This window comes from Biomphalaria glabrata, chromosome 15, assembly GCF_947242115.1.
Source record: "Biomphalaria glabrata chromosome 15, xgBioGlab47.1, whole genome shotgun sequence".
NCBI lineage: Eukaryota > Metazoa > Mollusca > Gastropoda > Planorbidae > Biomphalaria > Biomphalaria glabrata.
The window spans coordinates 3,729,928-3,745,760 of NC_074725.1; the positions used below are offsets into that span (position 1 = coordinate 3,729,928).

General features: G+C 41.0%; 1 protein-coding gene across 5 annotated transcripts in view; it reads left to right on the forward strand.

Annotated features, from left to right (window-relative positions):
* Positions 1–15,833, forward strand: part of LOC106060999 (FERM, ARHGEF and pleckstrin domain-containing protein 2-like) — a 118,433-nt gene that overhangs the window by 43,277 nt on the left and 59,323 nt on the right. For all 5 annotated transcript variants that reach the window (XM_056011786.1, XM_056011785.1, XM_056011789.1 and 2 more), the window contains one exon: positions 741–896. In XM_056011786.1, the coding sequence (XP_055867761.1) occupies positions 798–896 (99 nt within the window). In that variant the 5' untranslated portion in view covers positions 741–797. The remainder of the gene's footprint in view (positions 1–740; positions 897–15,833) is intronic.

Here is a 15,833-nt window from a genome sequence, read left to right on the forward strand (position 1 = left end):
TTATGTTATTCCCTTGATATAGTAACAGTATGTTATTTTTTGGTATATTTTTGAAAAAGTGAAACGTTTGAAAGATTCAGTTTGAGTAACTTGCCCGAATTGAAATCATCACAACTGTATGAGGGTTAGCGATAGGAAGTTTGTATGTGAGATTGTAGTTGTAGGATTGTTAAGACATTTTGTGTTCAGAATTATTATTTCGCAAATACACTCACTTGATTCTTATCATTTACCTATTTAGATTTAAAGGTACTGGCATTCTGGGATCAGAATGTTTTTAATACTATCCCAAAGTTCGCTATAGCTGACTGTATTTGATGTAAAAGCACTAGGTACTGACCATCAGTGATTCTTACACTGGCTCTCTACTTTTTTTTTTATAATAAAAAAAAAGGGTCTAATCACATCTTGAGAGTGAGTGAGTGCGTATTTAAGTGAAATAGAAGGAACTCCAAGATCGACGTATACACTCTTGTTATGGATAGTTTCGCCACGCACCCACCAGATCACTGGCAACGACGTCATTTGTGTGGGTGCCATTAAAACAAGCGTCGTGTTCTATCCTCCCCAGATCGTACAAAGTATAATTGACTATCGGACCTCTGGACAATTCTTTTCCACCGTATCTCACTTCCCCCGAATCGGCTTTTGGCCGAAAGAAAATGAAACTTGTCACGAGGTCAGTGTTTTTTTTTTTTGTTTTTTTTTTGTAATGAGTTGACCTTTTTTTTTCTTTTCAGGTCAGAGCCTGGGATGTACCAGAAGGCTATGTTGGTGTCCAGTGTAGACATTAGGTCATGAGTGACCCCAGGCCGCCCAAGTCGCCTCGCAAGGGGAAGTACGTCAACATCCGGATTGGTTTTCTCAACGACACAGTCCATGTCTTTCAGGTTCCGGTAAGTTCTTCACATTTCTGCCTAGGTGCGTGGGCGCGTTGAAAAATGGGCAAAAAAAAAAAAAAAAAAGGGGCAATGTCTCGTGTATATGTGAAAGACTTGTTGAGGCGGACATAATGAAGTCACATACGTTCAAACATACTTGCTGACACACACACACAACTTCCAACCCAGGATGGCTGCCTGGTCGTGCGGTTTGCGCGCTGGACTGTCGTTCGGATTTATCGACGGTCGAGGGTTCAAACCCTGCCCGCTCCCATCCCCCGTCGTTCTGCGGAGGTTTGGACTAGGAAGTAAACTATCTTCAACTCTGAAGGAACATCCGAAACATGTAAAACATTTTACAAACAACATTTTCACAACTTGTAGGTTTTATGTTGGGGAAGTGAGATTCACGTAACTAAGACAGTCACAGGTTTACACAGTGTCATGGAGTGTGTTGGTTTTGTGTGCTTCCAAGCTGACGATGAGGAGAAGAAGCTAACGATTGGTTGGTGGCTATGTAGTCAGGATGATCAAATTACAATAGGGTCTCGCGTAATGCAAATGTAGAAGGGCAGGCGCCTCCAGAAAGCCAGAGCGTAAGGACATGTTTTTATAGTTAGTTTGATTTTTTTTTTAATATAAGTTTATTTCATTTCACGTTGAATTTGTTTTTATTGTAAAAAAAAAAATAGATGTCTAGTTTTGTTCACATATAAGTTATTTTAAGTTATTTCAATCTTTCTAAGTTGTGTACCTTGAAGTTGTGAAGTAACTTTAGACTTTTTCCTTCAGTGATGTACACGCGTAGAAACATAATTCACAGCCTACTTAGAGATTTCCGCATTCTCTATACGAGATCATTCTCGTTGTACGAATTATTTACCACAACAGGTTGGAGAAAGAAAAATATTCCTCCTCATCTTGACCAGATCTAGATAGATTGGTGTTTAAAAGACTAGTTAAAACAATTCGTATGGTTCGTAAAGCAAATAAAATACTAAGTGTCGCAATCCAGTTAATAATTCAGCCTTGCTATTGTCATGATGCCAGTGAACTAATTCGCTGCATCAAGAAGTTGACCAAGGAATCACTGTACTACGTTCATTGTTTAAAGCTTATTAGACATGGTTCTGGTCATGTACAAGAAATATAGACCTTCCAGACCTCAAGATGTGCATTATCTGTGATATTTTAGATGGGGGAGTCTTTTGGGTCGTTACGTGTTCAGGGCTTTTTGACGGCACTCCTCGTTGTCATGTCCATCCCCACTCTCTTGCCCGTTCCTTTTATCTGTCTCTATCACTCATGCCGTAAAAATTGTGATTTCCTCCCCGAGTGTAATTCTGGGATGGCACCGAGCTGGCCGAAATGTCATTACAGACCTGAGTGTTTTAGCTTGATATCATCACTGGTCCTCAATCCTTTTGCAAGCTGGACCTCTAAGCTTTCTACCCGATTACATGCGCGGCACTGGGTATTAGCGGGACCTCTTCTCTGTTTCTATACAGACATGCTTTTAAGCTTTCAATTGCTTTTAGTTTTCAAGTGTTTTACATAATGTATATATATATATGCGGGAATTTACAGAAAGTTACGGGCGTATTGATTGGCTGGTGAAAAGTGGCTTGGGGTTGGCTGGGAATGATGGGGCGACTTAAATCTTGTGTTCACTTACCCTTTAGGGTTAACCCGCCAAATCGTGCATCTCATCAGCGCATGCATTGGAACACACTCGCTTTTCTATGGTCAGTTCAACAAAATTGTCATGGCTTGGCGGATTAAATGAGCTTATCAGATCGGGATTCGGTGACATGGCTTCAGGTTGCCATGGGTACTTTAGAATAGAAAGTTATTAAAGTCACTTTAATGGTTTTACACAGACCTGAATGGCTGACTGGTCTTGTGGTATGCGCTCTGGACTGTCGTTTCAGTTGTCCCGGTTTTGAGTCCTATCCGCTGCTATTCCCCGCCGTCATTGTGCTAGGAAGTAATAATCTTTATTTCTGAAAAGAGCATCCAAATCATGTCAAACAAACTTGACCATGAGGCGCGGTGGCTGAGTGATTATGCGCTTGGCTTCCAAACCTGGGGTCCTGGGTTCGAATCTCGTTGAAGACTGCTATTTTTAATTTCGGGATTTTTAGGGCGCACCTGAGTCCATCCAACTCTAAACAAAATGGGTACCTGACTTGTACCCGACTTGAGTTGGGGAAAGTAAAGACGGTTGGTCGTTGTGCTGGCCACATGACACCTTGCTCGTTCACCGTTGACCAAAGAAACAGATGACCTTAACATCATCTGCCCTGTAGATCGCAAAGTCTGAAAGAGGAACTTAACTTAGTTGACCTTATGCAGTCACGTCTCAGTTCGCTGTCTGCAGTGTATATTATACTCATATTGGTAGATCTCGCTGATTCTCTTGTCCAACTAGTCACGAGATTAGTTTCAGCAATTGAAAAGTTACTGACATGTGCCAGTCTTGGCACAAGACGACCTTGATGACCTTGCTGAGTTCACACGTTCGTTGTCATGAGGCTACGAACGTAAATTATTTCCTAGACTTCCTATCCCCCCCCCCCCCAGCCACCTCTCTGCAAGTCATCTATTGCGGCCTACGCTCTGTTGCTCACACTTGACTGACCTAGGACATAATGGCTGCTCATTTTCTCGTCCTCGCGGCCAGTTGAGGGACTTGGTCTTTGTTGTCATACTGGGCTGGGGGGGTGGTAGGAGAGAAAACAACATTCTTGAGGGAGAGGGTTGCTCGGTGGCGTGATAATAGACTCAGCCGCAGTGTAAATTGTAGTATCTTCTGTCCTGATGTGAATTTGTAGGTCACACATTGTAGGTCAAGGCTAGAGACTAATGTGCGCTGCTCTCCTATGGCGAAGTCTCGCACCAACTCAATTCATCAGCAACTACTAACAACGATTTGAGCATCCTTTTTGGTTCCAACAAAACCAGTTCATTTGTTCAGTAGAGTGTTTTCAGTGATTCCATTCAACCCAGGGTCTCGGCATATCGGGCTCCTATCTTACAGTTTCCACTCACTTAGAGAAAGTAGATACATATTGTTTGTAGAGAAAGTATATACATTTTGGTTTTTGTTCATTATCTGACAATACAGCTGATGATCAGTCCCAGCCCCTGTGAATTTATTGACAGAATATTTCCAATTATTTATATGCGGTAGAGTGAATGTTGATATTTCAATACAAAACATTTCGTTACGATCATTGCTACCAAGATTGGCCTATCCTCCTTTTGTTGTCTTGACTTGTGCCTGGCGAAGTTAATTGTAAAATAAGTAATGAATGCCAACTGTTGGGCATATAAAGACACATGATAATCAAATCTTGTAAACGCTAGCAAGACATCTGTTGTTCACATGCCTGCCATAACACTGAGCATTCAGTCTATTGTTAGCCTGTCATAGACACGCAGGTTAACAAATAGAGATGGAAGAAATGAACTGGGATGTAATCAAACGGAATACAGGAATTTATAGCCGCTAGACTATTAAAACCTAATGTTCATCTTTCTGAACTGAACCCTCTCCGCCCTCCTCCCCTATCCCCCCCCCCCCCAAAAAAAAAAAACCCCACTTTGGAACCCAAGGAAATATTTCCCTAGAACTACGACCGTCCTATTTACCAGTACCACTGGTCTGTGGCCAAATTGAAAAACCAAAGCGTTGAGATTGAGACCACACGAAAGTAGCGCTCCGAGCTCTAGGGCTCGACTAATTCTTCCGCCTCTATTCTCTTGAAATATTCTCTTCATCCACTTTGAAAATAGTCCCTCGTGGATGATTGGGGCTTGTTAGAGGTCGTGTACCAGCTGATAGCTACCCCCCCCCCCCTTTCCCGGTTTAACGAGACCTGAGATGGTCATTGGACACAATTCCTGGCAGTGAAACTTTATGGAGATTTACAAGCGGACTGTTAACATTAGATTCAGAATGTTGGGAGTAATTACGTTGTAATGGGAGGCTGAAATATTGATGGGATTGTTTGAGTCCACGGGCTGGACTCTTTCCACGCTCTGACTCTTTTTGTTTAGAATTTATGTCACACTCTTTGACCTATTATTTATTCGCTTTATGAAATAGTGCAATCAATTGCCGACATCTTTTGTCCCTTACGTTTTCATTCGAAAATTGGATGGATGTGTGGTATGCGCTCTGGACTGTGGTCTCGATAATTCCGGGTTTGAACCCCCTCCCTCCGCCATCCTCTGTTGTCTTGCAGGAGGGTTTCGGCTAGGATATGATAATCTACATTTGTGAAGAAACATATAAAAGAAAACAAAATTGCTTGATGTACACCGTGCCATTAATTGCTCAAATCTAAACTACTTGATCGTCTTCACAAACGTGTGTCGTCTCTATACCACACTTAATCAGCTCTGTTTCAGGCGGACGTTGAATAGGAAAGCATTTCTTAAAAGATAGTCTACAGACTAGGGGCCCGCGATGCACCACTTCCGTTATTCTCCTTTTGACAGTCTTTAACTCGTTCTCTCCGAACTGACGGTACCAACGTTGATTCCACCAGAATGTGGTAAATAATTACGGAGAGAAAGAGTTTAGACAACAATTAAGTACATCAAACCTCTTCGCAGGCTTTGTTACAGTGCATTGTGGTCCTATTGCGTGTAACTTAAAACTAGTGGCTGGATTTTTCTATTCTTTTTTCTATACTGTATGATTATGATGTATATCTAGAGACCTTGTCCTTTTCTTTGTGTTAAAACAAAAATTCAGGAAGAGTGCAGTATGTCACGGTGGCTACGCAAATCTTTGCTGTGATCTACATATTTTGCCGTTAAATATGGATCTACGGATCTTTTTTTTTAGATATCCCGTATGGGGAACGACCGTATGCCGAAGACAATCCGATGAGGTGAGCTGAAAGGTAGTCGGCGTAACAGAGGTGCTTTAAATGCTGACATAGAAGAGAGCACATTGCAGCAGGCAGCTTCCGAGCGAGGCAGCAGGAGATTTATTACAAAGGCCGTGGGATACACCTTTTGAGACGAAACGGAAATCTACTGCCGCTGACAGACGTAGACTGTGGAAAGAGAACCTAAACCGACCACCCGGCAGACAACGGTTATGTCTGTACTGGATGTGGCAAAACTAAATAAAAAGCATGTATATTAATAGACTCCGGAACGATTTCACGTAGTCCTTATTCCTTTCTATAGTTTACTTACAAAAAAAGAAGACTGCTTGTTAAAATCGGCCCTGGTAATACCTTGCAATGCGGCCCACAAATAGCGTTCCATGGGATGTGAATCGTCCGTGTCTTCATAGTCTAATATAACACTGGGAAGTCTGTTTAATTAAGATCTTTAAGAAAAAGCTAGGCGGGCTCAATCGCGATATAACAACATAATAAAATCTGTTTTACATTTTAGCCACACCGGCCCAGTTGGTTTCAGCCCACCGGACATTTGCCCGAATGCATAAATGGCAAGTCCATCCCTACACCCATATAATAAATGCTGTCAATATTTGAGGCACGGAGTTGGATTCACACTAGAACAGATGGAGCATGTGTTCCATCTGTTTGTTTTCAATGTTAGACAACGTACACGCAGTTTGGAGCCTCCTTGTTGGCTAGAGTATTTCAAAAGTACGTTATAACCAGTTGTTATTTTCAACAATCTCATGAAATAGTTACACACAACTGAAACAATTATCTTCTTCACCATTCACACGTCAGCCACAAGTTAGGCGCTGTCACTGGAAGATGATCTCTTTTGTCAGCTCGTTGGATGGATGTGTTTAGACATCCCTGTCAGGTGCAGCGCTTTGCCCGTGACCTTTGACACGACCCCCGTACACGCTGCTTGACGTTTTTCTTCTCCCACCTTTTCTACTGTGAGCGCCACCTGCTGGCTCTAGTTTAAAACATTTTCAATGGTTTAGTAGATGAACTATTGAGCCCCGTTAGGGATGTGTCTGACAAGCCGATAGACGCAAGCCCATAACTTCAATTAAAGCCTAGATTATGTGGTACAACTGGGGTGTGGTGGCAGAGTGGCCAAGTGTATAGCTTCCGAACCGCGAGGTCTCTGGTTCGAAGCTCGGTGAAGACCGAAATTTTTATTTCTGTATTTAAGTTTACTCAACTTTAAACTGACACCTTGCGTTAGTTGAGGAAAGTAGAGGCGGTTGGGCGTTGTGCTGACCACATGACACCCTCGTTAACCGTTGGCGATAGAAGCAGTTGACCTTTACATCAAATGCAAGGTTTGAATGGGGTATTACTCTACGGTACATATTACTTAATGCTACGCTAGATTTGTTGGATGGTTCGTTTGTGGTGAGGGTAGCTAAGCACGGAATAGTGCTGAATTTGTTGCTCTGATAATCTAGCAGGGACACACGATATTCTCATCATTTCATATGTTAACATTAGAAAGGAGAGAGACCAATCTCTTTTGACTGACCCTATGGTCCGTGGAGCTCTGCTGGTCGAAGCAAGTTTAACCTGTCAAAACTGTGAAGTAGGCCACGGCACATCTTGAAGGAATTTAATGTTAAAAGCTCATCAATATTTTATCTTTAATTATGCGCAACACCAGCCTATAGGCCTACTAACTATGCATTGAACTCGGGTAGGGTTTCAGATCTCATTCTTGGCCTAGATCTTACAATGTGTAGACATCATAAGGATGATTGGACAAATGTGTAGACATCATAGGGATGATTGGACAAATGTGTAGACATCATAGGGATGATTGGACATGTGTAGACATCATAGGGATGATTGGACGAATGTGTTGACATCATAGGTATGATTGGACATGTGTAGACACCATAAGGATGATTGGACAAATGTGTAGACATCATAGGGATGATTGACTTCTCTTGCGATTGTCACTGCTTTTGATATCCAGATGAGTTTGTTTCTCTTCCCAAGTGAAGATCGGTACAGAGATGATTGTTTGACTGGGCATCCTATTCAGCCCGATGTTAAGCTCTGCTACTGCGATGGTGCGCAATAGATCCATGACTGATAGACTTGCACGTAGAGGCTTTTCCGCGATTCAAAAAAACAACAAAACAACATTGTTTGTTCATATTGTAAATTTGGCTTTGTATTTTGATAATCTGATCTGATGCGTAGAGGTATCGGTGTGTAGGCATCTGATGTTGATAGGTATTGGTGTGTAGGTATCTGATATATAAAAGGTGATCTATTTTACCTGTACTGCAGGCCATGTTTGCATTTCTCCCCCCCCCCCTCACTCTCGTTTTTCTTCCCACTTGTTTAATCCTTTTCTTTTATATTTGTACCGCCCCATCACATTGAAACGAAGGAAGCTTCCGCCATGTAAGAATTAACACAGTGAAATGATTTCTACAGAATGTTTTGACTGTTTCTGATGTAACTCTGAGGATTCTAACCTCTCATTGTTCTGTTGGAATTACGAGAAAGTTTGAAGACGTCATGTAGATCTATCTAAAGTATGATGACTACATTATATTGTGTAGGGCCATTCTTCTAGGACACACACTGAACTCAAAGAGGCTGAAGTTCGATTGAAGTTTGGAATGTTCAGCTTTTAATTGAAGTTATTCTTCGCTTGCATTGTTAAAGAAACGTTTTGGATATTGCTCGAGTATCTCTAGAGCTTTAGAAAATTTTGGAATATTGCACGAGTATCTCTAGAGCTTCAGAAAATTTTGGAATATTGCACGAGTATCTCTAGAGCTTCAGAAAATTTTGGAATATTGCTCGGTTATCTCTAGAGCTTAAGAAAGTTTTGGAATATTGCTCGGTTATCTCTAGAGCTTAAGAAAGTTTTGGAATATTGCTCGAGTATCTCTAGAGATTAAGAAAGTTTTGGAATATTGCTCGAGTATCTCTAGAGATTAAGAAAGTTTTGGAATATTGCACGAGTATCTCTAGAGCTTCAGAAAATTTTGGAATATTGCACGAGTATCTCTAGAGCTTAAGAAAATTTTGGAATATTGCTCGGTTATCTCTAGAGCTTAAGAAAGTTTTGGAATATTGCACGAGTATCTCTAGAGCTTAAGAAAATTTTGGAATATTGCTCGGTTATCTCTAGAGCTTAAGAAAGTTTTGGAATATTGCTCGGTTATCTCTAGAGATTAAGAAAGTTTTGGAATATTGCTCGGTTATCTCTAGAGCTTAAGAAAGTTTTGGAATATTGCACGAGTATCTCTAGAGCTTAAGAAAATTTTGGAATATTGCTCGGTTATCTCTAGAGCTTAAGAAAGTTTTGGAATATTGCTCGGTTATCTCTACATCTTTTTTTGGCTCTACCTGATCTCAGAGGCGTAGCTAGGTAGCTTGGGTGGGGGAGGAAGAATTTCGAAAATTCCCCCGGGCCCCCACTTGAGTTGGGCCCTCAGATTAGTGTTTTTTTACATTAAAAATTAATTATTACGCAAAATGCAGGGGCCCCCCAAAAGAGGTCAAGCGCCCCCCCCCTCCCCAACGATGGAAAATTCCTAGCTACGCCCTTGTCTGATCTGCTCTACCTGGTAAGAAAAAAAAAAAGAAGGAAAAGAAACAGTCCATCGGACAGATGTTATAAATACCACGGACATCTTTCAGTTGCTATCCCGTCTTATTTTCCTGTTCCAAGTGATACGATGTGAAGGTTTATTCCCTTGAGACTTGACCTCATTCCAATGGCTCTACCTGTACCTTGATTTCTCTATTAATATTTGGCGCTCAGTGTTCAGCTCCCGGGGAAGTCTAGTTGTAAAAAGAGAACAAAAAAATCCAGGTGCCATTCCAGCGTAGCATCAAAAGTCTTCGACGTTCCCTGGCTCATGTTCTCTTACCTCCCTTTGAGTTACCGCCCTTCTCTTTCTGTGCTGTAGTGTTCCCCCTGTTGTAGTCTCTTAGCTACTGTTGGTTTTATTTCACTTTGTTTTTAAAGTCTCTGAATTAGAGTGTCTGCGCATGTCTCTGTCAGTGAGTCTTTCTGTTTTAATTAGATGAAAATGACAAAACACATATGAGCCCTGTGCTTTGTGTGTGACCTAACCACATGAGCCCTGTGGTTTGTGTGTGACCTAACCACACGAGCCCTGTGGTTTGTTTTGCTGTTGTGTTTGACAAGTGTCATACGTTCCATCCGAAACGAAGAGGATTAGGTCGTCCATCTCGTCCAACTCCCGCAGAAAGTCAGCGGGCAGGGATCGAACTCGGAATCATCGTTTCGCATACCACACGACTAGGCAGGCCACCTTTTCTTGTGTGTGGTTTAAACACATATGCATTTTCGTTATTAAATAACCGGGCGTGGAGATAAAAGGATGAGCGCTTTAATAAAACAAAGACGAATGGAAATAATGGAAATAGCTTTTGTCTCTAATAGTTTATCCTAGCACAACATCATTGTACACTTTAAAAACACATTATAGATCTACCTTCAGTGTTAGCATAGGGCTCTTCCTGATGTCTCGAACAGAACTCTTGGTGATGTCTCGCTGGGACTGAGAGAAAAGGTGAGCCAAATATTGTCAACAGGGCTCTCGACAAATGTGACTCGTCTGTGACTTCAACTGAAATATTACTATGACACCCCCGGCTCACTTGTCGGTCTCCCCTCTCCCCCAACCCTTTTTTTTTTGTGGTGGTTGTCATGGCTACAGGAATGGCGTCTCAAACGTGACCTGATTAGATCAGTGTTATAAAGAATTAGTTTGACCATTCGTTGACTGGTGTCACATGGTTGGCTTGCTACTGTCAGGATTCTATTTGGTCTTGGTAAGTCGTTGGATGCAAGCAGCTAGAAATGTGGGGGCAGGGTGGGGTATGTGTATTAGTATGTGTAGTACTGTGTTGGCATGACTTTCTATGTGTAGTACTGTAGTAGCATGACTTTCTATGTGTAGTACTGTGTTGGCATGACTTTCAATGTGTAGTACTGTGTTGGCATGACTTTCAATGTGTAGTACTGTAGTAGCGAACTTCCTTTCTTTCTGTTGAAGGAAGGCACGAGAATGAGCTATATAGTGGCTCCTGCATCTGTTAATAGAAGAAGAAAAACTGAATATGGATTCTATAATATGCATTTGTCTTTAGATAGACTAAATATAGTAGTATAGTTTCTCTAAGGTAATCCTCCGTCTGAAAGAGAGTACCTTCTGACTACAACTGACCACTCAGGAGCTGTGTGCTACTTAACGTATTAACATGTAGCATTGTACATTATAGAACAAACGATTCGTTTCTGAACACAGAGAGAGAGAGAAAACTTATCAATAACAATGTCTACACATTGATGTATTATTACACGAATACCAAACTACTTGAGGGATTATGGGCACGACATGGCCTAAATTGGGCCGATGTGCCAAAATATCTACCAGTCAACTGCCAACTTTTGTGATCATTTGTTCTCTCCCCACGTCACCCGCGAACCTTGATTCAAGTTTGTTACGAGGTGTCCTTGTGGCCTTCACTTCCCTCCCTCCATCTCTGAAAGAATGTGTATATGTTTATGAGAACGTAGATATTCTGTAGGACTGTGTGTGTGTGGATGTGTGAGGATGTATGTCTGGAAGTTGTAAGATCAAGCCATGAATTGGGTTAGTGTGGAAGAAAGTATTGATCCGAATGGGAGCAGCTCTTTGATAGACATGAATGCCCTCATCCGCTGTACATGTTTCTATTCATAGGCATCGCCCCTGGGGGGGGGGGGATTCGAGTTGGACCACCCCTCCCCGTATTATATATTGCTTGGAAATCATATTGATTTCTCTTTTCTTCTTCTTTTCTACCATTAGGCCGGCATGTTTTGTTGTCATACAGAAGTCTTCAAGTCCAAGCTAGTCTACACCTAGAGCCTTCCGGGCACATCAAATCGTTCTTCTTTCATCCAGTTATTTACTCGGATTTTAATTGCTTCGTAATAAGCATTGGCCCTTTAACTAGTTTACCAAGGTTCTAGGAGCCCCCTGAGTCCACGAAACTCAAACGTGTTCGAGCCATTAGTTGGCCACACGACACCCTCGTTCACCGTCGGCCATATAAACATCACCTGAGTGATCTGACGCATAAATCGCAAGGATTGAAATAAGTACCTGGACTAAACTAGTTAGCAGTCCAAACTGAAGGGGAACTTGACTTATGTTTTTACAGTCCAAACTTCAGTTGAAGCACTTCCTTTACTAACCAAACCTGAGATAGCAGTACTTAAGTTTGATTTCACGACCTCAAGTGCCCCCCCCTCCCTCCAAACTTTATTGTTTTAGTTATATCCGTTACGTTTTGAGATGTATTTTTAAAAAAAATATCACGAAATTAAAATATTTTCTCCTGACCTGGCAAAACAAAAAAAAAATTGCTTAGTAACCTATGTTGAGGGTACTAGAATGAATGTTTCCCTGTAATGAATCACTTTCCTGATAGTCAGGGCCTATGCGAAATGGATTGCGCAGGGCCCAGTCTTGGTAGGGATAAGCATAACTTCAAAATTAAGATTTTGTATTAGAAAATGCATTCGTCTTTGCAATAAATTTTTATCAAATGAAAGCTGGCAATGCATTTTTTTTTAATCACGAGTAGGATTGACACCTCAAAATGACTATTTTGTCTTTTTCCATGACTTTAAAAAAAATATATATTTTGCAATTACAGGAGATTTCCAGCAGGCCCTGGAAAATCAGAAGGCCGCTGAAACCATGTTTTCATATATAAGTTATAATGGTTTAATTAAATAATTTACATCTAGACCTAGCGCGGAGCCTATGAAAGTGCGGGGCCCACTGCGACCGCATAGGCTGCAGTGGCCTAAGTCCGCCCTATTGATAGTACCAGAGAATGACTGATTCAAGAACAATCCCCCTACGGCGCACACAGACACACATGTACATAAAATAAAAGTTGTTTATATCCAAAATAAGTATATAATTGATTGACCTAGTTGCCATATTTAGTGTTTTGTAGCTAGAGCAAACTGGTTCATTTTGCATTTAGCTGAAACAGTCGTTTCAAAAAAGAGTATTTCCTTGCCACTCAACTTCTGCTTGACCATACAATAACGTGATTCTTTTCATGGCATTTAGAAAAATAATCGATACTTAAGTCAGCTGTCTTCTGCGCTTCTCTAGTGGTAGCTGTGACTTGGGTCAGACACATGCGTAGTCTCTGAATGTCTATTTGAATGTACACAATGTACAATATTCGTGACAGAAATAGAAGTTCTAGTATGGACAAATAAAGAGAGAGAACTCGCATTGTTGTTATTTCCTTGTTTGTAAAGTGGTGCAGCTAAAATGTTTAACAGTGGGCAAGAAATGACTTATAGACACGTACGCGTTGTTGGTCGCCCGTTGATTTATAGTTCCTGACAGTTAGTACAACTAAACCGTTATAGGCGTGTCTTATGCTTAATGTAGAACTTTCAAATAACTTGAAATAAATTTGAACAGACTTCTTTTTTTAACAAACTTAATTTGTATTACCATATATAACAATATGCATAGATTCAACTTGTGATATGATACATTCTAGTGTAATAATAGGAAATAATATTTTAACAAAATTCAACTCACTACAAAAACACGTTCTTATTCTTACAAGTCTCTGGGTCGCCTTCCTATTCACATTTGAATTACGCCAGACCCCAGTGTAGTTTCATCATTCTCCCCTGCCCATATAACCAGTCTCTTACGTCTTCCCTCCGTTGCCTTGGAAACACACACACGCACCATACCAATACGGGAGTTTTGTAGCGATGAATGGGAAATAGTCAAACTTTGTACAAGACAGGTAGACAGCTGATTAAAGCATCTTCCCTAAACTTAATGATGAGATTTCTATCTGACGGTGTTGCCATTACATTTGTCAGCAAACATTTTATGGAGAAAGATGCTAAATACTCTTTAGTAAATAGTATCCATAGATGTAGATGTTTACAAACACGCTAAGAGATCGGATGCACCTATGCAGATACGCTTTACATTGCAAGAAATGTTTTAAAGATCTTTGTCTTTCTTCTTTGTCATTGTCCCAAGACTCTTAGATCTCTAGGCCTATGGAAGCCTGCCTACATCAGCCTGTCTAAACAAGCTTCTCTCTGGGAAAGATCCAAGCAGATGTAAATTATAACATCCCTATTACCGATAGCTCGGATTAGAATCGAGTTCAAAGGCCGAGCGCAATGCATGTTGACGCTGTGCTGTATTGTGCTCTGTTGAGCAAATGGCTAACTTGATTTCTTTATTGGTTTGATACGAAGGAAGCCAGTAGATCTGCTACCCAAGTAGCCTAAGTATTTTAGAAGGTAGAATAAGTAAGAATTGTATTCTCCGTATAAACCTCTTCGATGAGTTCGATGTTTCGAAGTTATGTTCTGCGAATAGTTCTTGGCTAATTAGAGTCATCTACTAATACTCATCGGAGTTTTGACCACATACAAAAAGAGTTAGGTTTGCGTTTATTAGTTCAGACAGAGATGACTTCTTTATATCCGTGTCTACGAGAGTGAGGTCGGCAAGGGCACTGACTGTTATAGAAGACATCATTTTTGGTTGGACTCGGCATTTTGAGCTATAAGCCACCCAGTATTCAGTGACAATGTCTACTAATAGTCCGGGAGTCGGGGTTGTCTGCGAAGGTTTGATTTGTGATAGGGCAAAGAAATTGTGAGCATGTAATATTTACAACAGATTTTTATTAAATTCATAAATTTGTACTATCGTTAACTGGGAATAGACCTTGTATTTAATGACTTAACTGTATAAAATTTAGCTCTTGTGATACGAAGGGAGACTAACCCCTGGGGGATTACGGGCACGACATGGCCTAAATTGTGCATATGTGCCAAAAAAACAAAATACAAATACCAATACTGTTTGGTCGTTTCATAGCGGCTTCTTGGAAAGGGTTAAGAAAGTTTTTTAAAAAATAGTCCGTGTGCTGTATACTGTAAACCTCCTCTGGTGTTAGTACCCCCTCTCCCCACCTTTTATGACCCCCCGCCACCCCCTTTTCCAAAAAAACAACAACACAGGAACGAATCGTTTGTTTTATATCATTAGTTTTAAAAGTCTGGCATTGCCTTCAATATACAAATACTAGAGCTCGGTGAAGTTTGTATACAAGTATTTGTTGTGATTGTTTAAACGTTCAGGTTTCCCAAGGCTAACTTATGTCTGCGTCAAGTCATTGTAGTTTGCTAAACTCATGGACACACTGTGAATAGTTAATGACCTTGATATCAAGGGAACGGCCCTAGTTTTACGCGAAGAAGAAGAGTGAAATCATAAATTTGAACCTAATTTGTCCGGGAATCGATACCATTGGGGGGAGGGTTTAAGAAGTGAGACTGGTATAGGCCTGGAAAAAAAAAAGCGGGGGGGGGGGTAAGACGCTTCCGGCATCCAAGCTAATTTTAGTTTGGCAGAGACGGCAGCAGGGCTTTAAGTGTTGGCTGCGACAGATGCTGGATTGTCTGTATTGATCTGGTCTGTCAGGAGTCTGTCTGTCGGCCAAGCTCTCGAGTCTCTTCAGTTTCTTCAGATCTTCATTTCCTATCTGCCAGAATGTGTCTGGCTGTGTTGGTGTTTTTATCTAGTTTATTGCTCCTTTAGAGAATGAAACCAAGACAGTTTAATTTTTTTGTACCTGAGTGTTATTATCATCAGGGCGTTTACATATATCAGTAGCTATATGTTGGATATGTGTGTGTTTGAAAATGGTCAGGAGGTATGGGACTATTATTTTTTAATTGCTTATGCATAGCACGTCTTTTATGCTCCGATAGCGTTCTCAGCGATCTCTGGTTCAATCTCTTTTGTGGACATGTTTGAGGGGGAAGGTTTCAGTGTTGCCTTTAGGCCCTCAGCAAACACACAATTCAGCGCGAGCTGAATCTCAGAAATTCCCAGGTCATTTTCGAGTTGTCTACCTGTGTTAAGGTATGTGTGTGTGTTTGTGTGATGCCTGGTGA